Here is a 25437-nt window from a genome sequence, read left to right as displayed (position 1 = left end):
AGGCTACTGTGGTGACTCATCATCGTAAAAATAGCAGAACCCTTTTGGTGCTATGAAGAACCATTTTCAAAACATTTCTGGATAGAACCATTAACAACACATTCTCCTACAATCTGAAGAAACGTTTCATCATGCAAATAGTTCATGGTTTACTAGCATGACTAAAGAACCCCTGAGGAACCAGTTTGTAAGTGTATAGTTAGCAATGGTCTGAATTGCAATGGTGCAGCATTCTAGACGCTGGTGTGCATGCGTGTGTGTGTGTGTGTGTGTGTGTGTGTGTTATGGTTCTGCAGCTCTGTCAGCCACTCTACAGAGGTCTGATGTAACGGTCTGTGTGTTGGGCAGTAAACAGAGCTGTGTGAGGAGGAGTGTGTACAGAGGCCAGCGGGCGGTGTTTAGGGATGAGGGGGTGTGGCTACAGCAACAGGAAGCAGATGATTGGTTATCTGTGTTTTGCAGATTCAGTAACCGGTTCTTTCCTTCCTTCCTGCTCTCACTGCTGCCTTTCCTGCCTTTGTGTGTGTGTGAGAGACACTGTCTGTGCCTCTCGCTCTAACTTTATCATTTATTTTACTCTCTTTTTCTCTCCATGCTTTCCTCTTTTTCTTTACCTTTCGTTTCTCATGTTCTGTTTTTCTTCCTTTTCTCTTTTACTCTTATCTCTCCCCTTTGTATCTCTTTTCCTCTTTTCTGTCCTCCTCTCTTCCCCGGCTTCCATTCTTTTCTCTCTACTTACCTCAGTGTCTTTTGCTCTTTTATTTCATTCTTCTTTCTCTTCCTTTTGTCTCTTTTCCCTAATTTTCTCTTCTTTCCTTGCTTCGTTTTTGTCTCCCTCCCTCTCCCTCTCCCTCTCTCTCTCTCTCTCTCTCTCTCTCTCTCTCTCTCTCTCTCTCTCTCTCTCTCTCTCTCTCTCTCTCTCTCTCTCCCAATGTGTGTGGTTGAGACTTCCTCTCTTTTTAGCGTGACATCCTAAACATCCTGCTCCAGCTTCCTGTTATTCCATTTCTCTTTCTATCTCTGTTCTTCAGTGTCTGTGTTTTGGGAGTGTCCTGCTGAGATGGTTGTGGTACTCTGTGTTTTCACCATCGATTCAGTCTGTTAGGAGTTTTTGGAGTGAAGCAGCACATTACATTTTAAACAGCACTCTATAATGTTCATACGATCCACACAGTCATTCTGACAGACTATAAGGCACTACAGGAAGTGTAGAGTACGATACGGAACTTGTACACTGACTTGCACTGAATCTAGACAGATTGGTAACATGTGTCATGCATATTGACCAGTATTTAGTTAGTTTTTGATGTCTTGTTCATCAATATTTATCACACCAGTCAGATTTTATTTAGAAAGTTATTGGTTTGGTTCAATGTCGGTACAAAAGTAATGAAGTTTATCAATGTGGCCATACACCAAATAGAAGGGTTAATTGGTTAATTGGCTGTTGAAATGATCATTATCTTGTAGCTTTAATTCATCACCACCCCTCCCCCACTCTCTGTAATGCCCCCCCATATGCCCCCCACCTCGTCGACCCATTTTGCTGCCCCTCCTGTTGCCGCCCGGCTCCATAAAGCAGTTCCACATCAGTGTGTGTGATGAGCCGTCCAGATAAATTTAGCCTCTGCGCTGGCGGTGCAGAGACGCGCCGTCAGCCTGGACTGGAAGGTTGGAGCGATAAGAGTCCCGTTTGGCTGGTTCAGGCTCTTCTGATCGTTAGTCGTCCTGGTGTTAAATTTCTTATTTATTCCAACCACAGAAATGGAAACGTTTGACAATGAATGAAGGCTTGCAGGCCAGCAGGCTAGCAGGGGGCGTGTTGGCACTCTTTAAATTAGGTCATGTTAATGGCTCCCCAGCGTAGTCACCCTAAAGTGTTGTCTTGAAGATCTGATTTTGCAGGTGGTGTTTCTGGTTTGGCTGGTTCTTGTGCTCCTGTTAACAGGCTAATCTGAATCATCTGAGGAAATGAACTAGCTGCCTTTCCACATTCCTGAGCTGCCAGCTTCATGCTAACACCTGCAGTGCTTAAAAAAATGCTTTACACATTACACACAGGACTGTAAGGTGATCCTTATTTCATGAAAATAATGGCTGCAGTAAAAGAAAAAAACAATGTACTTTTCCTTAAAGCATCTTTAGCAGAAGCATAAAAATAGAGGTTTAGTGAGCGAAAGCCAGTCCCAGTGTAGCTGCTCATTTAGGGACTTTGATGCTGAAATTCCACCAGAGCTGCAGTATTTAAGATGCAATGCAAAATTAAATAAAAATGTAGTTTGTTTAGTTAATGCAGCGCTGTGTGATTTGGGACACCCCTCTGGTGGAAATGTGTAATGGCATGCAACTTGCAGAAAAACATTTTGTGATGTCTTTTGTGCTTTGGACACATCTGAAGGAGAACGTTCTGTATAGCACCAAAAAGGGTTCTGCCATCACGCTTGATGTCCAAGTTGTAACAGTCAAACCATTTTAGGTGCTATATAGAACACTTTTCAAAAATCTTCGGTATAGAACCAAATAACGCATTCTCCATCAATCTGAAGAACAGTTCCAGTGTGCAAAGAACCTTTTAAGCATGCAGATGGCTCTCTGAGTGTTTATGGTTATATGAAGAACCATTCCCTTTGCTAAAGAAGCCGTGAAGAACCATCTGCAGGAGTGGGTTTTGGAAGTACTCAGGAATTAGCAGATCCATAAAGATGTAACCACACTTAGTCTTGCATTTACTTAAAGTACTGCTCTGTTGGTTTTTCAAGGGTACTTCAGTAAAGAATATGGTTATCTAAACAACTATGAACACTCACACAACACTTTAGATGATGGAAAATGTGTTGTAGATGGTTCTATGTAGAAAAAAAGGTTTTTCTACATAGAACCATCTACAACACCTTCTCGATCACTCTATAGAACCGTTCCACCATGCAGTAACACTTGTAATTATGCGAAGGGTTCATGGTTCTTTTAGGACCCTATTCTTTACTAAATAATCCTTGAAGAACCATCTATAAGATCTTTAACCAACTTAAGTTTGTGTCTGTGGTGCTTATTGTCTACTCTTGATTCAAAATTGATGTCGGGAACCCAGTCTTCAGAACCAGCTGGACGGAATCGGCTCTTTATTGTTTATTTTTTTGCGGTGGTTTCGAATGAGGAAGGGAAGCTCTGCAGCCGCAGGAAGGATGCAGGGTTCTCCTGCTTTGTTGAGGTCTTTGTCGTGGTGCTCAGTGAATCCTCCAGATGCTAGTTGTTGTTTTTTTTTTTTTTTTTAGCTGTAGTTTCCTTTCTGTCTTGCTGGACCATCCAGTCTACTCGCATTCCTAAAGAAGTGCTGTTAGTGTCGATTTACATCCTGCATGGGGGGCTGGTCAATACGGTGATCATTTTTTTTTATCGTAATTAATTGCACCATAGTGTGCTATTCTGATCATATCATGGATAATCAGGTGTTGAAGAACATTGAGACACTGAACAAAGTTCACCCCATGTCTGTAGCTGTTCACTCGTCTGTCTGTCGGTCCTTTGTGCATTACTTTGTCCATCAGTCGTTCCTCTTGTTAATACATCTGTACATCTGTTGGTCCATTCGTTCGCCCGTTGCTTCTTCCATCCGTGTGTCCTTCCGTTTATTAGTTTGTCCATCTTAGCTGAACGTATGTTTGTCCATTGCTTTGTCAGGTTGTGTTTTCATTAATTTGTCAGTTTTTTTGTTCATCCGTCTGTTTGTTCATTCGTTCGTCCGTGACTGGTTTCATCCAGTGCCTGTTTTGTTTAGCTGGACAGTGATGTCAGTGCTGTATGAGGGGCAGAGCAGACTAGAAGTGTTGGACAGAGAGCTGGCAATCAAGATGCTCATTAGCCCCACCCACACAGTCCTTAGATTGGGCTGACCAACAGATTTAAAGGCGTGTTTTAACAAATTTGTCATTTTTCATTCTAGCTGGGAGAGAGAGGCTTCTGGGCTAATAGATGTTGTGAAATATGAACGTGAGCTGCAGAGGAGAAATTTGAGATGTTTTTGAGGATCGGAGGAGAAATGAAAAGAAAAAAGGGGACCTTGTAGTATAAAAACGCGTCTGTGGCCCCTCGATAAGAGTGAGGAAGGCGCTCCATATCGAACGCTCAGATTTTATTCATTTATTTAAGAATTCCTTTCTTATTTCTGTGAAGCGTCAAAGCGTGTGTATGTGTGTGTCTGGAGTGACGTGTGTGTGTGTGTGTGTGTGGGGTGGCTTTAGCTGAAAGTTTGTCCGTTTGGAGCGCGGCGCTTTGTTACTGCCGACATGCATCGCTTCAAAGCATAGAACAGTGTTCATCAGTCGAGCCTTATTTTCAGTGCTGTCTTTTCCTCCATTCTGTCTTGCTCTCTCTTTATTTAATGAAGTGTTACTGCCTCTTATCTGCTCAGAGTTCACCTCAAACACTGCACGTGTGTTTACATAAACAAACTGTGACTGAAATGTTGGTGTGAATAAATCTAAACCAATCTGGGAACAAGTGGACGAATTGAAGTAGAGATTACATCATGATATTTGCCAGTACTTAAACAGAAATGATGTCTTAATATACCAGTAATAAAAATAATTGCAATGTCATGATGGTGATAACAGTACAAATACAGTAAAATACCTTCCTATTCAGTTAATCATGATTACAAAATAAACTGCCAAATATTTACAATTAAGTGTTTTTTTTTTGTTTTTTTTTTATTCACTTAAGTTGTATTAATGTGCAAGCCTAAAGCGGCCTGATTAGCTTTATTAGCTCAAACTCTGTCTGCATAATCGTCTATCTGTTGACGCTGTTGTGGGTTGTGTTTAATTAGCTGCTGGATCAATACTGCTCAGGTGTCTATCACTGTGTGGTTAATCTGTGCTAATCACCTGCAGTTCATACAGGAGCTTTAGCCTGCTCACTAATCAGCTAATCATACCTGCTAGCTAATCGGCTAAACGTACCTGCTCTGCTCTGTCGGGCTGGGAGCACCTGCTGCGCAGTCGTTATTTACATTTAACAGGGCTGCAGCAGTAGCAAGGCTGGGGTGGTTTTTCACTGAAGAGTCAGAACTGTAATGTCAGCAGATACAGGCCAATCTGTGTCCACTCTAATGTAGTGACCAGACATCGTTTGTTTACTTTGCTTCAAATTAAGTAAGACAACTTAATTTAGTATACAAATACAGACGTGCAACTATTGATTATTGCCATTTTCTACATCTGTTTATTGCCAATCAATAAGGGCAGCTGTATTGGTAGTGGCTTTTTTCCTTTTCTTTCCTTTGCCTCTTTTTCGTTTTTGTTTCTAGCCTTTGCCTGTCTTTATAATAGTCCTTCTGTCTACATAATCTTCTTTTCGTCTTTCTTTAAATTTCTTTTTCTTTGCATCTCTTTCCTTGCTTTATTTCCTTTTTTGTTTCCCTCTTTTCTTGCATCTCTTCTCTTTTTCATGCTCGCTCTCTCTCGCTTTCGCTCTCGCTCGCTCTCTCGCTTTCGCTCTCGCTCGCTCTCTCGCTTTCGCTCTCGCTCGCTCTCTCGCTTTCGCTCTCGCTCGCTCTCTCGCTCTTGCTCTCACGCTTTCGCTCTCACGCTTTCGCTCTCGCTTTCTCTCTCGCTCGCTCTCTCGCTTTCTCGCTCGCTCTCTTTTGCTCTCTTTCGCTCTCTCTCTGTGGAGTGCTATAGTACTTTCTCTCTGTCAGTAAATGTGTGTGGGAGTGTGAGTCTCTCAGTGAGGCGGTTGTGATCAGACAGCTCATCTGCACTGCCTTCACTCTTTCTCTCACACGTTTAACTCTCAGTAGCAGAGCAGGACTGTATAATAATATATATATTATATTTACTGATATCGTGCACGCGCACACTCTGCAGCAGCTGCTCTGCAGATTAACATGCAGGATTACTGGAATATGACACTCCCCAGCCTGAGATGTGTGTGTGTTGGGTGTCTTTTTAAAGTTACTGTAACCACTAAAGTGTACAGTATGTACAGACTGTAATACACTACAGGAAGTGTTTGTTCAGTCTTTTTTTCTACTGTATTTTCTAGATTATGAATTTTTTATTCATAGTGTATTTTAGCAACACATCCACAGTGTCAGATCCTGGTTTTCCACGTGTGTGGAGGTTTTCCAGGTGTGTGCCGCCTCTCAGTGCAGATGCTCTCCAGATGTGTCTTGCTGTCCTTGAGCCGTTTATTCATGCCACTGCACTCACGTTTGTGCGTTTTCTGCTTCTGGTGGTGTCGTTCATTTTGGTTTGGGATTCTGTGTTTTTCACGTCAGTCTGTTCTGACCGGTTCCCCTCAGCGTTAGAGAGAGAGAAGGTAGAGAGTGGAGGAACGCTGTCTGTCTTGGCTGGTAGGCACAACTATATAGGATTGTGCTCCGAGCTGCAGGACTGCTGGTGTTTGTTTCACTGCTCACTGCGAGTTCATTGTGTCCATGTGTGTGTGTGGTCAGGCTTGAGACAGTAGAGGATTGCATCAGAGATCGATGACCAACAAGTAGGACCATTTAAATGTCAGGAAACCTGCTGTCTGCAGCTTTAAAGTGTACAAACTTAAACTTAAATCAGACTTTCTTGTAGTTACTAATTTTTTTTATTTTATAGTCAGTCATTCCTCAGCTTTGGTGTTTGCAGTATTGTACTCTTTCATTTAAATAGTACTCTGATGTTCATGTAATCCTGACAGACTGTAATACACTACAGGAAGTGTAGGGGTGATATAGTTCTGTTGTGATGGTTAGATTAGTTTAAGTAAATTATGATTTTGCAGCTCCTTTAATGTAAACAGTCCTGACTAGGGCTCAGTGATATATTTTTTTTATACCGATATATTTTTATATTGACACACTGTTTTTCTGTTTTTAATATTTTTAGTGATGCATTTAATAGATAATAAACATGAGCTTGTTTACTTATTAATGCTTTTTAATTTGATTAATACAAGTGTGTTCATTCTAACTGACCAAGGTCAGAATTGACTGCTTTTTTTCTCACCCCCACCAACGAGCCGTTTGCAGTTAGCCAATTCATTTTTTTTCTGTGTTTGGCGTAACACTTCACTTGGGTAACATGGGTCAAACAACCAACTTTTGTTCATTTTTTTTTAATGCTAGTTTGGCCCCTTGAAGTTATTTATATTGTGGCTTTGTCTAATATAAAGTATTTTAATGTGTTTATCTAACCCACCCAGTGTCACGACCTGTGCAGCTCTAATCTGCAGGAATGCTACTGTACTGTGATCCAGTTCTGCGGTGCTGTGATTGTATTTGGTTTTTGGGTCTGTGCTGGAGATTCAGAGAAGACAACTGTTTATAGAGCTCAGTGTTGGACCTGGTCTAGAGAGTGAGCTCTGTACTGAGACCATGAACTCTGAGTCTGTTCGGCTGGTTTATTCTGATCAAATGTCAGTGTTGGTGCAGAACGCTGCTCTGAGTCTGACTGTTTTCCTCACGCTCTGTTCCGCTGTGCTCAGTGCTGGGTTCCACGGTGTTCTGCTGAGAGTGTGACTGATGAGTGGACATCCTGTGCTAAATCGTTTGGCTGCAGCAGCCTGAGCTCATCAACTGTGTGTGTGTGTGTGTGTGTGTGTGTGTGTGTGTGTGTGTGTGTAATGTACTCACTCTCTTTGTCTCTGTTTCTCTCTCATTTACCTCTCTTCTCTCTTTATATACTCCTTTCTCTCTAATTTCCCTCTCTCTCTTTATTCTTTCTCTATTCTATTTTATCTCCAGGTCTACTCTCTCATTCTTGCATGCGCTTATTTTTTTTCTCCTCTTTCTTTCCTGTCTTTCTCTCTCTCCATGTCTACATGTATTTCTATATTCCTTTTTCCCTTTCATGCTTGCTTTTGTTCTCTTTATTCTTTCCATTATATCATCTCTATAAAATTGATGTATTTTATCCCTCTCTTTCTCTCCTTTTTCCATTTTCTTTGTTTCTGTGTGTGTTTTCTTTTTCCTTTCCCTTTATTGGTTCTGTGCCCCTATGTTTTCTCATATCTTTCTGTCTCACTCGGTCTTTCTCAATGTACACATATTTATGTATCCCTTTTTCCTTTTGTTCTTGCTTTCATTGTCCTTTTTCTGTTTTTCTTCTCTCTCTCTCTCACTCACTCACTCACTCACTCACTCACTCACTCACTCACTCACTCACTCACTCACTCACTCACTCACTCACTCACTCACTCACTCACCCACCTTAAATAATGGTAATAAAATGATTTGAGTGGATGTGTTTATGGCGACCCTCAGGTTCTGGTATTGTTAATCACTGCCCCCTTGTCAGACCCCCACTCTGACCCGTTTGTTTGTGTTTACAGAGATCAACAGAGTGCGTAAGGACATGTATAACGACACTGTGAGCGGATTGGTGGATAAACACCCTCTGGAGCTTCCCGAACCTCATGGCCCCATCGTCCACCTGCAGGAGAAACTCTTCGTCCCCGTGAAGGAGTACCCCGACGTGAGTAACACTGCACACACCGCAAACAAATTACAAACACAAGTTGCATTCCCTGCTCCTTCTCTAGGCCCTGCGCAGTGATAAACCGTTACAGTGAGATGACAGACGACGTTTCACCTGAGCAGCGTGTTGCGGTGTTGCGGCTACAGTGAGCTTTTACAGAGTGTGTGAGTGTATGAGTGTAAAAGTAAATAACCCTCTTAGTCATAAACCAGGATGGCAACAGCTGCTGCTCTGAGTGTGTGTTAGGGATGCTGCTGAAAACCACCTTTCCAAAATTACACTGCCTGTCTGGAGTAGTGTTATAGACCCTGTCCTTTAGAGAGAGAGAGAAGGGTAAAATTTAGTGAGTGAAAAGGGGAAAATGGGGAACGAGAAATGAAGAGAAACAAAAAGGTTGAGCTAGAAAGACTGAAGGGAAATGAAAGAGAGAAGTGGGAGAGAAAAAGGAATGAGACTAGTTTAGAGATAAGGGGGAGAGAAGGGAAAGAGCATGGAAAAGCAAGGGTAAGAGCAAGATAGAAAGAGGGAAGGCAGTGGAGGAGTGTGAGAGCAAGAAAGAACGAATGAAATGGTTAGAGAAAGGAGAGATGTTGCATGTCTGGTACAGCTCGGCCCTGGTGCGGGGCCCGGTACAGCTCGGGCCAGTAAGCCTCTTGTGATGCCATGAATGCATCGTGGTTGGTTGCTTCTGATTGGTCTGCAGGCTGTTCACAACCTTCATGTTACGAGAGGGGGGACGTTCTCCACCTAAAAATTGCGCGTATTGCGATTGAAAATCATACTTTTTTTTTTCCCAAATTGCAGTTATAAAGACGATTAATTCTTCAGCCCTGCTTATTTACATTTAACGTTTAAAATATAAGCAGCCGGTTTGAAGAGGGATGAGGCTGGAAAACGGCAGTGTGAAAATATTAATCATGATATTCGTGGTGCAAAAGGCCACACGCCTTATAAATGGGAATCAGGGAAAACAAAGGAATGATAATTCGAGATTAGCTTTATTACTGCCAAGTGAGTTGCATTTGCAGTTGCAATGTAGGATATGGTCTGTATCGTGCAGCCCTGCTCTGAGGTCAGCTGTGGTCTCCTGAGAGTGTGATGGGAATTCCATAAGGAATGACAGCAGGAGCTTCCTGTTCTCTCCAAAAAGGCTGGATGGAAAATGTAGCCTCCTCTACCAGACTGAATGTTTTCTTTCCGTCCGCTGCTGCGAGGGAGAACAACGTGGATCTTCCTCCATTTCTCTCTCTCTCTCTCTCTCTCTCTCTCTCTCTCTCTCTCTCTCTCTCTCTCTCTCTCTCTCTCTCTCTCTCTCTCTCTCTCTCTGGGGTAATTAGATTTTCTTGCTCCCTCGCTGCAATGCATCGCATCAATTTCTCAAAAATAACTTGTCTCGCTCCAGCTCTGAACGCCTCACTGAGAGCTGTGCAGGTGCGCGTGAGGGGGGAATTTTCAGTGAAATGGCTAATCTGATAATTTCCATCTTCAATTATGTCCCGTCACTCTGGGAAAAAAAAAAAGGAATCGGGGGGGCTGGAAGGCAGTTAAGTATGATGTAATTTTCCTGTGACCTTCACACAATTGAGTGCGTGCACTGTGGCTGTGTCTGTAATGGATCTTCATCTGTATTTTAGTGCTCTGTAATGTACGAAGGACACTTTTCTCTTAGGCCCAATTGCATTTCTTCTTTCTACCCCTACCCCTTGTTTTCCAGTGTCACCCTAACCCCTTGGAACTGATTTACAAGGGGTAGTGGTTGAAATCTTGCCCTACGAAATGGGGGACAACCTAGAGCTACTAGCGCTGCTCTATAGGGGACCTGGCCAGTCTTCTGTGAAAGCAGAGGAGGGAAAAGTTCAGCTCCTCACTGCTGGGCTTTAGTTACATTTAGGGCAGAGTATGCTTACACAGAGGGGGTATAAGACAATTATTTATCACTCATTGCTAATTCTTCAGTGATACAAAGCTGAAGTCAGCTATTCACCAGTTTTTGCTGCTGTTCTCACTTTCTGGTGGTTGTTTACCTGCCAGTGCGTTTGCATTTCCTGAGATGTTGTGCCTGGGGGAGGGGTGGAGTGACACACCTCCTGGCTCTGATTGGCTGTTTTGATTCAGGTGTGGTGGATTCCTGCAAATGTCATTAGAAGTAGGTGGGTGGAGACAGAGGGGAAATTTTCTTCAGGTTATGTCTCGTACTGCTATCAAGAGTTTCCGCGAATACGACGAAAAAGCTATTTTTATACGAGTTACCTACTGACCTCAGGTTTTCTTTAGGTTTCGCTTCTGGAGCTTTTAGGAGACTGTTCGTCGTCACCAGGGGCAACAGTGGGTCAAGACAGCAGGAGGGTGCTGAAGAACGCCAAATTGAATAGCTACATTACACTGAAATTAAACAGTCTGTGAAAGTCCTCAAAGGAGACCGAAACGTTCCTGTTATCATTACTGCTTCAGTGCCTGTAGTGTCTACACTGCTATCGTACCGAGGCTGGAAATGTTACGGTCATTATTACAGAAACAGCTGCTGTGGATGTTTAACCCAAACAAGTGGGGAGATCCTGTTGACACCGTATGCCTTCCTTCGCTTGTGAAATCTGACAAAGCAGCTAGTGAGGAAGGTTGGCCTGCTGGGAGATCTCGTTGTTGACCCCTGGTTCCACACTTGTCTGCTTTTCTTCACGCCCCTCTGATGCTTGTGTGTGTTCGAGAGTGCACTTTAGGCAGCTGGAAGAACAGGACGGTCCCAGGAATGAGATGGTGGGGAATTTCCTTCTTTTATTCCTCCTTTATTCCTTTTTTATTTGAGCGCAGTGACTAAAGCTCCAGTGGTTTATAGTCTGCTCCAGGACAGCATCTGATGTAAATAAGTGTGTTGAATTGAATGCTCTAGATGTTCTCGAAATGCGTTCTAAAAAGCTCCAAACCTGAGCTCAGGTCTGCAAGCTCTTTGCTACAGAAATAGAGCTTGCTCCACCCCTTATCTAGCACACCTGGTTCAGGCAATGAAGGTTTTTAGATACAGAATATTACATCCCAGTGTGTTGGATCTCAACTGCATTATGGGTCGCAGAGGCTAGTGTACTTAACTGCTCATGAAGATGCTTTAATGTTGATGTTGCCGAGTCGCTGATTGTGATTTTGACACTGACAACATGGATGTCTCAGAGAAAACAGCATGTGAGGAGCCCGGTGATTTTGCGGTCCGTATTTCTGTTCATCTGAAGGCTATCAATGCAAGCCAGGGCTCGTTGGAAAGGGCTCGCCATGCTTTGCTGACCAGTGGAGTGGCTTCGTTCTACTATTTCTCCATTGATCTACAGGGCTTCAAAGATCAGATAATGAACGTCGTTATCTTCAGTTTCCTGAAGATTACAATAAACAGTCGTGTGGTTGAAGGGGAAGCTTAACGCCCTGTAATCTTGAAAGATTGAAGTCGGTTACTCTTATTTTTACGGCAAGGCAACCTAGGGTGCCCCAATGTTGGATACCAACTTGCGAGATTCTCGGGTCTGTAACTCTGGTTCCCTGAAGGCAAGCAGTGCATTGTTGGAAAGGGCACATCGCTGTGCTGACCTGTGGAGTTTGGCTTTGCCTCAAGTTTTAGTCTCTTGTTGCAAGGGATTCCCTTCTTCTGTTTTATTAATGACTCCATCAGCGATTAGTTCACGTCAAATTTCATCACAACGTAAACGTCGGTTTTAAAAATCTGAAGGTTGTTCTGGTCACTGTGATGACTATAGTAGGGACTGAATTTAGGACTGTAGTAAGAATAATAGTTCCTAACTTCATAACCTCATTAACTCCACCTAAGAAAACAGTATTACACAAACATCCTAACTCGACCAAATCTTATAAACACTGTCCTAACTTTAGGATAAACCCCAACATTGTCTTTTATGTCATACTGTATATTTGAGCTTTCAGTGTTCCTTATCAGTAACCCAGTACGTCTGTCTAAAAAATACTGTAAAGTATTACAGCACATCAACCTAAAAGTGATTTATTATTGATTTCAGTTATAATAATGCCCAGTAAACTTTGTGCTTAGTTTTGGCCAAAATTCAATTCTGAAGGTATACCAAAAAAAACAATAAATAAAAAATCGAAAATAGTTTTTGTCTGTAATACTGCTGTTGATTGTACCAAAATGACTGAATCAAGTCATGTTAAAATGTGAGGCTTCATGATTCACTGACTCACCCCTGAAAGCGAATCATTTTGTAGTCGGAGATTTGCACCTGTAATATCTGCCTGTTTATGTGATGTTGGTTTGGCCTGATCTCTCATGTTCTCAAACTGCGCTCGTGTTACTCACAGATCGCGCACACACACACACTCCTAATTTGCAGGTTATTACTGGGGCTTTTGAAGCGAAATGACTCCAATTGAGCATCTCAAATGAGTTCTAGCTTCTTCTGAATACCCACTGATTCATCAAATCCCTTTAAAAGCGACTCGCACACGTTCACGGAAATCTTGGCTTTTCGTCTGACAGTTGAGATGTCTTCAGCGGCTTTGCGTTCATTTATAACTGCGGATTGTTTGTGCAGATGTTCCATATTTTCGTCTCTCTCTTTCAGAAGCGTCATTAGGCAACTTGTCATGGTTGAGTTTCTTACCGGAGATTTTCTCAAATTTAGTTTCTTAATCTGTTGGTTGTGGCGAGAGTGAGTTTCAGGCCTTTCAGCTCAGGTTTTTTTACACTCTGAAAGATGTTTCTTTTAAGGATTCTTAAGTACAGAAAGTGATTCTATATTGAAGCATGAACACTGCTGGAGTTTTTAAACACTGGGTCCACTCACTGTTAGGTCCCCTACCTTGTCAGTCCAGCTTCTAGATGTAAAGTCAGAGACAATAGCTCATCTGCTGCTGCACCGTTTGTGTAAGTCATCCTCTAGTCCTTCATCAGTGGGTTCATAGGACACTGCCCACAGGATGCTGTTGGTTTGGTGTTTTTGGTTTTCAGTCCTCAGTGCTCTGTAGTGGTCCTGTGGAGGTCTTTCCCATTGAAGAACAGGTTAAGAAAGTATGCAGAGAAGCAGATGGACTACAGTCTGTAACTACAAAGTTAAACTTCATGGTCAGTGGGGCTGATTAAATGGACAGTCAGTGCCAACTGTATAAAAATGTCTGGAGCGTCTGTGTGAGGCATTTCCGTGCTGCAGGAGGAGGATGAGGAGCGTCCCTCAGGACTCTGTCTCTCTGTGTGTGTGTGTGTGTGTGTGTGTGTGAGTGTGTGTGTGTGAAAGCTGTAATTGGAAGCCGCTGTGGGCTCCACCTTGGCAGGTGAACAAGAAGCCTCTGGTCTGCTGTTCCTTCTGTGCCTCTGTTCATATACAAATTATGTTTGGCTTGTTAGATGGAGGAGGAGTGATGCTGGTGTTGGTTCTGCTACTGCTGTCTGTGTGGGGGTCTGTGTACCTCCTCTCCTCGACTGGGCAGTATGACCGTATATATCAATATCATTGCAGATTATATCACCATACAATATGCTTTTCTGAACATAGTGATATTGTCAGTACTGGTAAACACTGGACAACTGCATGTTTTATTATAAACAGAGCAAAATTTATCCTGTTTAACTAAATTTAGTGACAAATACTGAGTAAAAATGACTGTTCACAGTTCTTGATAGTATTTTTTTAATGTAGCTCTACTGGCTCTTTTTCTCTTATCAGCTGTCCGAAAAAATAAATTTTGTGTTACTGTGTTTCTCTAGGTATCACAACATTGTGCTTTTACCATATCGCCCACCTGTACTGGGGCTGAACAATCTTTCATTCTTGTATTGTTTTAAATCACAATTTGAAAGAGCTCAGTTTTCAAATCACAAAAGCTGCAGCTTTTAATTGCTTCCTACATTATTTAAAATTGTCTTAATACTTATATTAATGGCATTAATCGCTCATGAACTGTACTTTGTTTGATTAAAATTTTTTTCAAACCTTTAAACATTTAAAAAATGGATGTTTTTCTTTAAAAAAAAAAAAAAAAAAAAAAGAAAAAGCCTGGAGTAGAGGTGGACGGTATGACATTTTTTACTGACATTTATTAAGTTAGAACACAAGCATTCTGTTAAAAAAAAACTTAAACATGATTAATAATTCCAATAATATCCATGATGCGCTCAGAAAAACGCATTATGTAAATGATCACGATAATGGTATAGTCATATTGCCCAGTTTAATTTATAGTAAATAATCATATTTAACCTGGTAACTGTTGCCCCCTTTTTACATACTCAAACTAAAGGGTGCGCTGTTCCCACATACTTTGTGCTATACGGTCATGATCTCTGTCTCATATGAAAGGAAACGCTCAACCATCAGATAACTATAAATTACTGGCACATGGTACTGGAGGATTTGGAATCTAGATCCTGGGGCTGTGTGAGGGGTCTGTGTGCTTCTCTGTCCCTCCTGGTCGTCTTCAGATGGACCTGCTGATGCTGCAGAACTCCTCACCCTTTCTGCCTGTAGGCGTCCTCTTTAAGCATGACATTTTATTTATCATAAAGAGACTCACAGCGCCTTTTTGGGGGCTTTGCTGAACTGACTTTTTCCCACACTGCTGTATTAGTGATTAATAATGATCAGTTAACCTACCAGCTATTATTCAGCGAAAAGACTGATCAAACTTTGAAGACTTTTTGGTTCCTCTCTTTTCTGTTGACAGTGTGGATTGTATAAACATTATAGAGCACTTTTTAAATAAAATAGAAGCCATATTGCCCCCTATACTTCCTGTAGTGTATTACAGTCTGTCAGAATGATGAACTAACTAATCAAACAATTTCAGTTACTGTATTAAAAGTAAATGTGTAGGAAATGTACAGTTTGATAATATTCACTTGTATGATCTTATTCGCTGTGTTTTATTTAAATAGTTCTACATGATGTGCACTTAGTTGACCCCACGTATGCACAACACCTCTGTGAACCCTACAAAGTTTTCCCACCCAGCCTGAAAAGACCCATGTTGGCGTTTTTTTGTAATTGATGTTGACCTGGTTGACTGACTTGCTGTATCAGATCTTTTCCCCCAGTTCTCTAGTTTTTTTTTTTTTTTTGTTCCAGCCTGCTTGGGTAAGCATGCATCCCTGTTTTAGTGAGCCAAAAATGTATAAACCGATTGATTTGAATCGGTGTCAGTTTTCCCTGAAGACTCTGCTGGATGTGTATCGTCTCCTCTGCTGTATAATTGGCCGTCTGTGTGCTGCTGTGTTGTCCCATCAGAAGTTTTGTGTTATTGATTTATGATAAACTCTCGCTCTCTCTTTCTGGGCGAGCCACATGAGGTAAAACCTGTAGACCTTCCTTCATAGCTTGACCTCTGACCCGTGGCCCTGCTGCGCTGGTCATATTTTATTCAGACGGAATTTATTGTGTGGCTGTGTCCAGATTGCTGTAAAAAAATCCCCTGATGAACAGGATTATGGGGGGTGAGGGGTGGTCATGGGCCTCTGATGCAGCTCGAATTGAGGATCTGCCTCAGAACAGATTGTTAACTCAGATATTTAATCACCAGATTTAAACGCTTCAGTCTGTCTTGGTGTGTGTGTTTCAGTTTTAGCTTTATGACATTTTTCTTCTTCTATTACACACTTGGTGCTTCAAGGGTTTCTCAGTAAAGGTACTGGTTCTGTTTAGAACCAGGGGTTTTATATAGTCATTTCATGTTTAAATAATTCTTAGTGTGGTTAAATGGTTCTGGAGACTGATGGAGAACAGTTCTGTATAGCACTAAAACAGCGTTCTGCTGTTGTTACGGTGTCAAAGTTGTAACAGTAGAAGAACACATTTTGGGGTGTTGGGGGGGGGGGGGTGTATGTGTGTGTGTGTGTATGTATATGTGTGTGTATATGTGTGTGTATATATATATATATATATATATATATATATATATATATATATATATATATATATATATATATATATACACACACACACACACACACACACACACACATATATATATATATATATATATATATATATATATGTATGTATGTGTGTGTGTGTGTGTGTGTGTGTGTGTGTGTGTGTGTGTGTGTGTGTGTGTGTGTGTATCGCTGCTGTCAGATCAAAACCTCGTATCTCCATTTTTGTCATATTTCAGTTAAATGTTTTGGAAGCACTCGTTGACCTTATATTGTGTGTAAATTTCATGATGGATGGACCAAAAGAAACAACCCAAAATGATGTGGACAAAAGTCTGATTCCATTGACTTACTTTAAAAGTAAAGTAGGTTTTTTCTTTCTCATGTAAAGTTACCATTTTGGAGATACAAGGTTTTGATCCAACAGCAGCGATATGTATGTGTCTATAATGTATATGTGTGCATGAAATAAAATATATTCAAAAACATTCGTTATAGAACCATATATAACACGTTCTCCGCTAATCTGAAGAACGATTTCACAGTGCAGAGAACCATATAAGTGTCAAATAGCTCTGTATACATCCATTGACTAAAAACCCTTGTAAGTGTGCATTATAGGCTGAAAGGGTGGGGCTACCCTGCTGTGGGCCAAATGGGCTGGGCTACCTTGCTCTGGGCTGAAGGGAAAATGTTCATAGTTGTGAACTCAGAATGGGCTGTTTTTGTTGAGGACACGGTCATGGTCAGAATCTGCAGTGAAAGCATTTCAACTGTTTCGTAAGTACAGCTGTACAACCACACAGACTGGCAGAGGAACATATTATTCCCTTCTGCTCCTGCGGTTCCACAGCAGAGGTTTAACCCTCGCCCTCCGCTCACCAGGGAATTAATCTGGAGTTTGACCTCCACTCTCCTACTGTCCACTCTGACTGCACATTTGCTTTTCCTCTGCGTGTGCTGTTGGGACGAGATGGAGCGTTTATGTCTTTGATACCATCATATATTCTCCTAATGTTTTGGCTCATGTTGCTGTACAAAGACTTTGAGATTTCGTACCTAAAATGAGCAGGGCTGTTTTATTATTATTATTATTATTATTATTATTATTATTATTATTATTATTATTATTATTATTAGACTATGGTGTCTAAATATGTGAGTGGAGAAGAACCTAACTTGTAGCAATAGATGACCCGTTCTTCACTCTTAGATTGTTCTTAAGATTAAGTGACCCTTATTAGTCCCACAATGGGGAAATTTCACCTCTGCATTTAACCCATCCGTGAAGTGAAACGCCACATACACTCTAGTGAGCGTGCGCACACACACACTAGGGGGCAGTGAGCACACTTGCCCCGGAGCAGTGGTCCGCCCAATCCGCAGTGCCCGGGGAGCATTTGGGGTGTAGGTGTCTTGCTCAAGGACACCTCAGTTATGTGCTGTTGGCTTTGGGGATCGAACCGGTCATGAGGCTGGTTCCCTAACCTCCAGCCCATGTATCCAATTTTTGTGTCCAATTTTTGTACTAAAAAAAGAAGCCCTCTTTGGTGCTGTACGGCACTATTTTCAAAAAGGTTCTATTATAGAACCATATACCAAATCTCTCCAACTCTGAGTGTTCATGGTTCTGTGTAGGACTGTTCTCTGTGCTAGGGAGCCCCAGAACAGTAGTCTTTTTATATAGGAGTGTGTTTTAAAGTCACCTTGTCCACCTGCAGCGGACAGAGCCTGCTGGTTCTGGTTTGTTTGGGCCACTTTGATGAGGACATGAGCCTTATGACATCACATTTTAACCTCATTTTTCTACTAATTTAACTTTTAAATATCCATTTCCTCTGTTTTTAAAATTTGTTTTTATCATGTTTTCAGTTCCATTTTCCTTCTATTCTATTTACTTCTTAAATTTATTTATATATTGTTTATACATTTTTAAATTAATTATATGAAATGTTCTTGGAGAAATTCCAAAATACAGGTCGCTGTAAAGATGCAGAGGAAGAATGGTGGAAATGTTTATCCTGGGTGGGAGGAGAGAGAGAGGGAGAGAGGGAGAGAGGGAGGGAGAGGGAGAGAAAAGTTGGTCGTCCATCTCTGTCTGATTTTTGGCCGCTGGCCCTCAGTGCCACACTCGGCTGTTTGGCCTTGTATTGTTTTACATCCCTGTGGCTTCACTTTGAGGTTGCCCTTCCTTACAGCTCTTATACACACACACACTCTCACACACACACACACAGAGCCTCGGGTTAAGCGGCGTGCTGGCCTGTGCTCGTGGTGAAATAAATAAATGAGGCGGGTGCTGTACGGCTACAGCATCCTCAGCCAAACCTGCTCCAGTATTTGCTCTCGTTTTACACTCATTTTATAGGGGGAAACCTGACCTGCATTCAGTGTCCAGTATATTAGAAACGCCTACTTTTGACAGTTCTGTCCAAAAAGTCCTCCTGAGAGAACTCAGCCTGGACCCGAACATCTGCCTATTTAGATTGATTCGTTGGGTAGGTATTAAGGTTTTTAACTTTGGGATTTGGACACTTAGCTGATCGGAGTTTTCACTCCACAGCACAGCTCTGTTTTTAATCTGCTGAAAATAGGAAACACAGCCTTCTGCTCTACTCCACACCCACCACTCCCCCCAGATCCAGGCTTTTCAACATAAATGTCCTAAAAGAGTCCAACATAAACATTTCTCCTCTTTAACCTTCCTATTATCTTTGGGGTCACTTTGAGCGTATTCACTGTTTTGTATCTGTAAATGAATGATTGACATCATTTTTTGCATCCTATTAATGACTTTTCCAAATTCAGTGGTAAACTGGGGAAACATAAAATTAACATGGTGATATGTCTTCAGTGTCCTGCACACATTTTGTGCACATAATCGGTCGACATCCAGTATCTGTGTAGAACATCTGCTGTTTTTTGTTTATGCTGAGAGCATTGTAACATGGAATTTTTGTAATCTTCAAGAAAACTTCCCTCTACTTTAGAGCCCTAACCCAGCATATCCACACCAGAGTTGGCAGGATGTGAAACCCAGACCACCAGATTCAGGAGAACCAGAGGTTCTCTGTTCCGTTTTTGGGCTCAGAAATGGCTTTTACACCCAACCAAATGCACAGATCTCAGAAAGCAAGCAGAAAAAACATCTAGTGTGGAAACACCATTGGAGTATTTTTGCTCATAAAAATATTGTGTGCCATGAGAACAAATACAATGTTTCCACCGCTTGCATGCTTATATGGTTCTCTGCATGATGAAATGGTTCTTCAGATTGATGGAGAGTGTGTTTTTGGAAATGGTTCTGTATAAAACCAAAAAGGGTTCATCTATTCTATGCCAGCTTGATATTGTAACAGTAGTAGACATAGACAATAGACATTGTAACCTTTGTTGGTGCTATATAGAAACATATACAGCGTAATCACCATATAAGCATTCAAAGAGTGTTTATGGTTCTATAGAGAACCATTGTCTTTACTAGAGAACCCTTGAATAGCCATCTGTGTGTACATAATTTCGAATTTATCATTATTGTGGATTCTACCCTATTTTTCTTTAACCTTGTACAACTTGGTTTACAGACATGCAGTTTGCTTTTATTTTGAAAGGTATTTAAAACCTTTCAGGCTAATGTATAATGCTAAACACTACAACACAGGCTTGCTGTGAAGGTTAAAGTTCCTAATCAACACTAACAACATACACCAACTCCAGTGTGGTAGGTTTTCCCAGCATGGCCTTTAAATAAAAATACAATATTAAATTAAATATGTTAATTCTTACACTGAGGTCAGAACAGAGGGCCAGAAATTCGCAAACCAGAGCGAGCAGCCTTCTGCTGCTGAGCATGTTTGTGAAATAAATTAGACGGGTTAGAAAGTTCAGGTGTGGTTGGATTGCGACTTTAACACCAAAGGACAAATGTGGGTCTGAAGGCGAGTCCAGGGAGAATCAGCAGTGCTGCTTCTGTGAGAAATTGGGTGTTGGATCAAATGTGGCTGTTAAGACTTTAATCAGGTTAAGAAACTCGATGTCGTCTGAGCGTACCGGACTACAGGGGCTTCACTGTTTTAGCGCTTTCTAGGGATGCAGGATGCCCTTTCAGCTGATCTGAAACCACCTGGAAGTGTAAATTAGAGCTGGGCAGGATGACTATATTCATTGTTATTGATTTATTGAGATACACGTCATCTGCCTGTCACCCTGATGGGTTCGTATGCCCATCTACATTCTGTGTGAAACTGATCGATGGATGCCGGACACCCCTCATTCTTCGCTCAGTCCACATGGAAGACGCATGTGAAAAGGCTGCAGTAGTTGCTGCAGCGGGTTTGGAAAGTAATGATGAACATTTTATCTACTGTTTTATTCATGTACTCCTCTACTTTTGGGACCCGATACTTTTTGAGACTCAATACATTTCAAGCACTAAAGCAATTGGTTCACATGAGTAAAGCTGTGTTTCCACAAGAGATATTGAGAATTTCTAAAACTAGACTTCAGTTTTTCAGGTTTAGAGGTGAATTATCTCTGTACACAGAGCTCCAGGTCAAAAGAACCTCATTATAGAGAGAGCAGAGATTGTTCTTAACGTTTTGATATGTGGGCTTCATGACATGCAGGTGCCTTTTTGAAGGTGTATAAGAGTATACAGAGAAATCAAGAAAATGCCCTTAGACCCCAAAGGGTTAAGCTCTGAAAAGTGCAGGGTGAAACTGGTTTGCGGTTCTAACAGTATTTCCCTTCAGGATTTCCTTATTGCACTCCGTTTGCCTTTCAGTCGTTTACTGGGGCAAAAATGGTTTGCATGTGTTTCTGTTTGGGCAACTTTTATGAATATTTGTGTGTGTGTATGGAGGTGGTGTTTGATGTGGCTGTGTGTTGGCTGGTACTGGTGGAGTGGAATTTTCCAGAAGGCAGCTCTGTTTTACTTGTTTTACTTCACCCTTCATCAACATGGCTGCATTCTGGACCCCCTCCTTTTTGCTCTGCCGGTGGGTGGCTTCTGGGGATCTTCTTGTCCAGAGGAGATCAGAGTTTACCCTCATCTGTTAATCTGAACTCATGAAGTTCATGAAGGTCTTGCTGATTAGCTGATGAACTGAATCAGGTGTGTTTAATGAGGCAGTTAGCTGAAGTCTGCAGAGTTTTGGCCTTTGAGGCCTGGAGTCTGACACATGGTCTGCTACGTGCCTCGCTTGCTCTATCTTAGAAACGCAAGATGTTCATTGTGGAGGGCATCTTCGTCTCCCCCTCTGAAAAAAAAGACACCAGATGAATCTGAGCTCTGTGTAAAATTAGGGGTGTTGAGAGGAGAAAATGATTTCAGCTGCGTAGATCATAACAGCAGCTAAAGAAGGATAAAGGATGGCACAAGCAGTCATTCAGCTAGTTTTTCCAGCTGTTTACTTCATTAAACTTGGTCAAATCTCAGGAAACTGACAAAGTGGAAAAACTACCAACCTTCCATAAAGTCGGTCGGCCAGTAAAACCACCAGTTTAATTCTCTTGATTGATCTGGTGAAATGCAGCTGTTGCAGCTGAGTTTCACATGAGTTTCAGGACACTTTACATTATGCAACTAGAGTGCAGTTTAGTTTCATGTAGGTTTCAAGCATCCAAAGTTGCATGAAAGTTTGTCTGTGCAAGGCCTGACTAATTTTGGGGTCCATGTCTCCGGTTTCCTGAAGGCTAGCAGTGCAAGTCTAGGGAGTCCAGGGCTCGCTGGGAAGAGCACCTCATGCCCTTCTGTGAAGCAACATGAAGTCACTTGTTGCAGAGCATCACCTTCTTATTAGTTGAGGTCAACTCGACTTTCCTCACATAACAGTGGAAGTCATCCAGCCCCTTAGTAAATACTAATCAATATAATTGCAGCTTTGTAAATAATGATTGAAGCCGGAAGTATCGACATAAGATGGGGAGAAACGGCATCACGATGTAGCAATTAATCGCCGAACTCCAGCTGTCACCACGTGACTCGACTGAGAAACGAGATGAAATGGAGGACTGTGGTATTCTTGGTCAAGCACTGCTGTTGTCCTCTTGCTGCTTCTGTCTCTCTATTTCTCGCCCCCTCCCCCCTTCCTTCCTCCTCTCCGTCCTCCCTTCCTTTTTCTGATGTATTTCGGTGTATAAATGGTGGCGTCCCCTTCTGGCTGTAATTACTGCCTGGTTCCAGTATTCAAAGTGAGCAATTTCCCCCAGTGCAGCAGGCCCCTGCTCTCTGTCATGTCCAATCAGCATCAGCACACGCACACAAGCCAGAGGAGGATCCGCTCTCATTTGCATCAGAGAAACGGGGAGAGACAGAAGGGAAAGGAGGATAACAGGAATGCAAGAGACGATGATGATGATGATGATGATGATAATTAATAATAATAACGACCGTCATGCCTTTCTCAAACCCCGTCTTCAGTATGTCACATTGGCATTGTTAAAGCTATTGATATATATTATATTTGAGAATTTTAAGTGATAACACTCTCTATTATTATTAATAGTAGTAATAGTAGAAGTACCAGAAGTGGTAGTAATAATAATAATAATAATAATAATAATAATACTAGTAATAATAATTCTAATAGTACTAGTGATGCCTTTCTCAACCTTAGGATCTTCAATATGATACAATTTAAACACTGCCAGATCAGAACTATTTCTATATTAATATGCCTTTATTTTGAAGGAATTAGAAGTGATGACTCTAATTTTCCACAGTATTATTATTGGTAATAATGACCGTAGTAGTAATAATAATGATAATTTGATATAATGTGACAGAGTAGCCATATACAGCATGTTCTCTATCAATCTGAAGAGCCATTGCACCATGCAGAGAACAATTCAATCATGCAGATGGTTCTTTGAATGTTCATGGTTCTAAACAAAGTGACTTTAGTAAAGAACTCTTGAATGGTCATGTTTAAGTGTGCATGTACTCGCTTGTATGTATGATGGTACTCCCTTTCCACAGTATTATTATCATTAATAATAATGATGGTAGTAGTAATGGTGGTGCAATTCTTGTTCCCAGAGTCAGCAGTGTGGCAAAGTAACCATATAGTGTTCCTGGTTCTAAACACAGCCACTGTCTTTACTGAAGAAACTTTGAATTACTTTTTTTTTTTTTAATATATTTTTTTTATTTTAAGTGTATATGTAGTTAGTAACACTAGATTAATGTTGCCACAGTTATAAATCTATCGATTCATACTGATTTTGAATTTGAAACTGCACCAATGCCCATTGCCCATAATACTGAGCCTATTCATGTCATTTTATATATTAGAGTTAAAGCATTTGTGTTTTATTATCATTATTGTATGTATCAGTATTTTTCAAAGGCCGTAAGTTTTGATGATAAAGCAGTGGCAGCAGCCGTCCTGAAGACTATTTTTTGTCCATATTTACTAAAAGCTGTCATACAGCATCTGAAACCACATAAGGCCGCACTTCAGACATACAGTTAGCAGTTAGCACTGTGCTAACAGCTACTCTGTTGGGGTGTAATCTTCCAATGCTTATTAGCCACACTAGCCTTGTAGTGCCGGTGCTAAGACTGTACGTTTTTAATAAACGGAGGAAGAGGTTGTGTTTCAGGTACCCGCAGCAGTGTGTTCGCCTACGCCACCCTCAGGCGCTTTGCGATGGTGATGTCACAGGGTTGGTGATGTCACTGTGAAGGTCTTGGCCAGTGGCTTCTTGTGGCTTTGTAAATGTGATCTGAGCAGACAGGTCCTTTAGGCCTTTAGAGGGACAGCAAACATATATACACACACACACACACACACACACACACACACACGCATTCTTTTCTCTGTCATGCCGCCCTGAAGCCCATCACATCTGCTAATCTTTGACGTCCGAACATTTAAAGCATACAAATGGCATTTAATGTAGATTTCATTTGTTTGACTGGCTTCCTGTAGTGTTTTACAGTCTGTCAAAATGACTGTGTGGATCAAATGAACATTATAGAGCACACATAATTAAACGATATGTTAACAATTTTTTTTGTAATAAATTATGGTGAATAATATTTTGAATAACCAAATCACATTTCTTTCTTTAGCACATTTAAAACAGGATTCATGGTAAGCATCCTTTGTGAAAAGAGCAAAAGTTTTCGATCATATTTGGGGTCTTGTGATGGACTCATTTCCGCATGAAGCCTTTCATATGCTGTGCAGTATATTGGTGTTTTTAAAGTGAAAGCTCTCACAGAAATATCCAAATATTTAAGTGTTTTCTACAACATTTTAAGAACATAATCCTCAGCTCGCTCCTTCTTTTGCACATTCTCTCGTCTTCTGAGTTCAACTAAGAGTGCTTTTATTGGCCTGATAATTAATATGCTTGTATCTCCTGTGCTGGGGTTGCAGAATTTAAGAATATTTTACTAAGATCATTTTTAATAAGATCAGTCTTGATCAACTCGCGCCCACACACTATGTCTCAGAACCAAAACAAAGAGGAGTATCATTTTGTGCTGTTCTATTCTGGCAAGGAGTTACTGTTGTAAACGACACCTTACTGTCTTTCAGCTGGGAAGTATCAGTTCATGGCTGTCCTGCATGGAGGATGATGTGGCAAATCTGGTAAAGGGGCTGGATATGAGTTCATTAATGGGGTTTCTCACAGCATGCTGATTACTTTTGTTTCTCTCAGTCTGCGCATGTGTGTAAACAGAGCGCTGACCGTGGAAACAGTGAGCAGCGTTTAATTTGGCACCCGCGAGACACAGCACAGCACTTTCGGAGTGATGCTGAGACCAAATACACGCTCGACCAGATTAAGGATTTAAATATTCATCGTTTAGATGATGCATGTTTATATTTTCAAATAAAATGACTTGATGTTTTAATAAAAAGCCCCATATGATATTTGAGTTTCACGTTAAGTTTACGTCATGTCTTATTCTGTAAGCTTATTGGCTGGTTGTAATAAAACCTGGTTACTGTTTGACTCATTGGACCTGGAGTTTGAATACACACTGAACCAGTTACTGACACAGTCTTAAGTTTTCTGCAGTTGTAAGATCGTTAAGGTCATGTGATCTAGGGCTGCAACAAATGAATAATTTGATAGTCG

The 25437-nt window shown here is 41.3% G+C and overlaps 1 protein-coding gene across 4 annotated transcripts in view; it reads left to right on the top strand.

Moving 5' to 3' along the window:
- The window catches only part of qkia (QKI, KH domain containing, RNA binding a), a 111468-nt gene that overhangs the window by 27906 nt on the left and 58125 nt on the right, over positions 1 to 25437 (top strand). For all 4 annotated transcript variants that reach the window (XM_017685991.2, XM_017685993.2, XM_017685994.2 and 1 more), the window contains exon 2: positions 8320 to 8462. In XM_017685991.2, the coding sequence (XP_017541480.1) occupies positions 8320 to 8462 (143 nt within the window). The remainder of the gene's footprint in view (positions 1 to 8319; positions 8463 to 25437) is intronic.

This window comes from Pygocentrus nattereri, chromosome 10 (genome assembly GCF_015220715.1).
Source record: "Pygocentrus nattereri isolate fPygNat1 chromosome 10, fPygNat1.pri, whole genome shotgun sequence".
Classification (NCBI taxonomy): Eukaryota; Metazoa; Chordata; class Actinopteri; order Characiformes; family Serrasalmidae; genus Pygocentrus; species Pygocentrus nattereri.
Note: the sequence above shows the minus strand (reverse complement) of the source record. Positions and strands in the feature narration are given on the sequence as shown.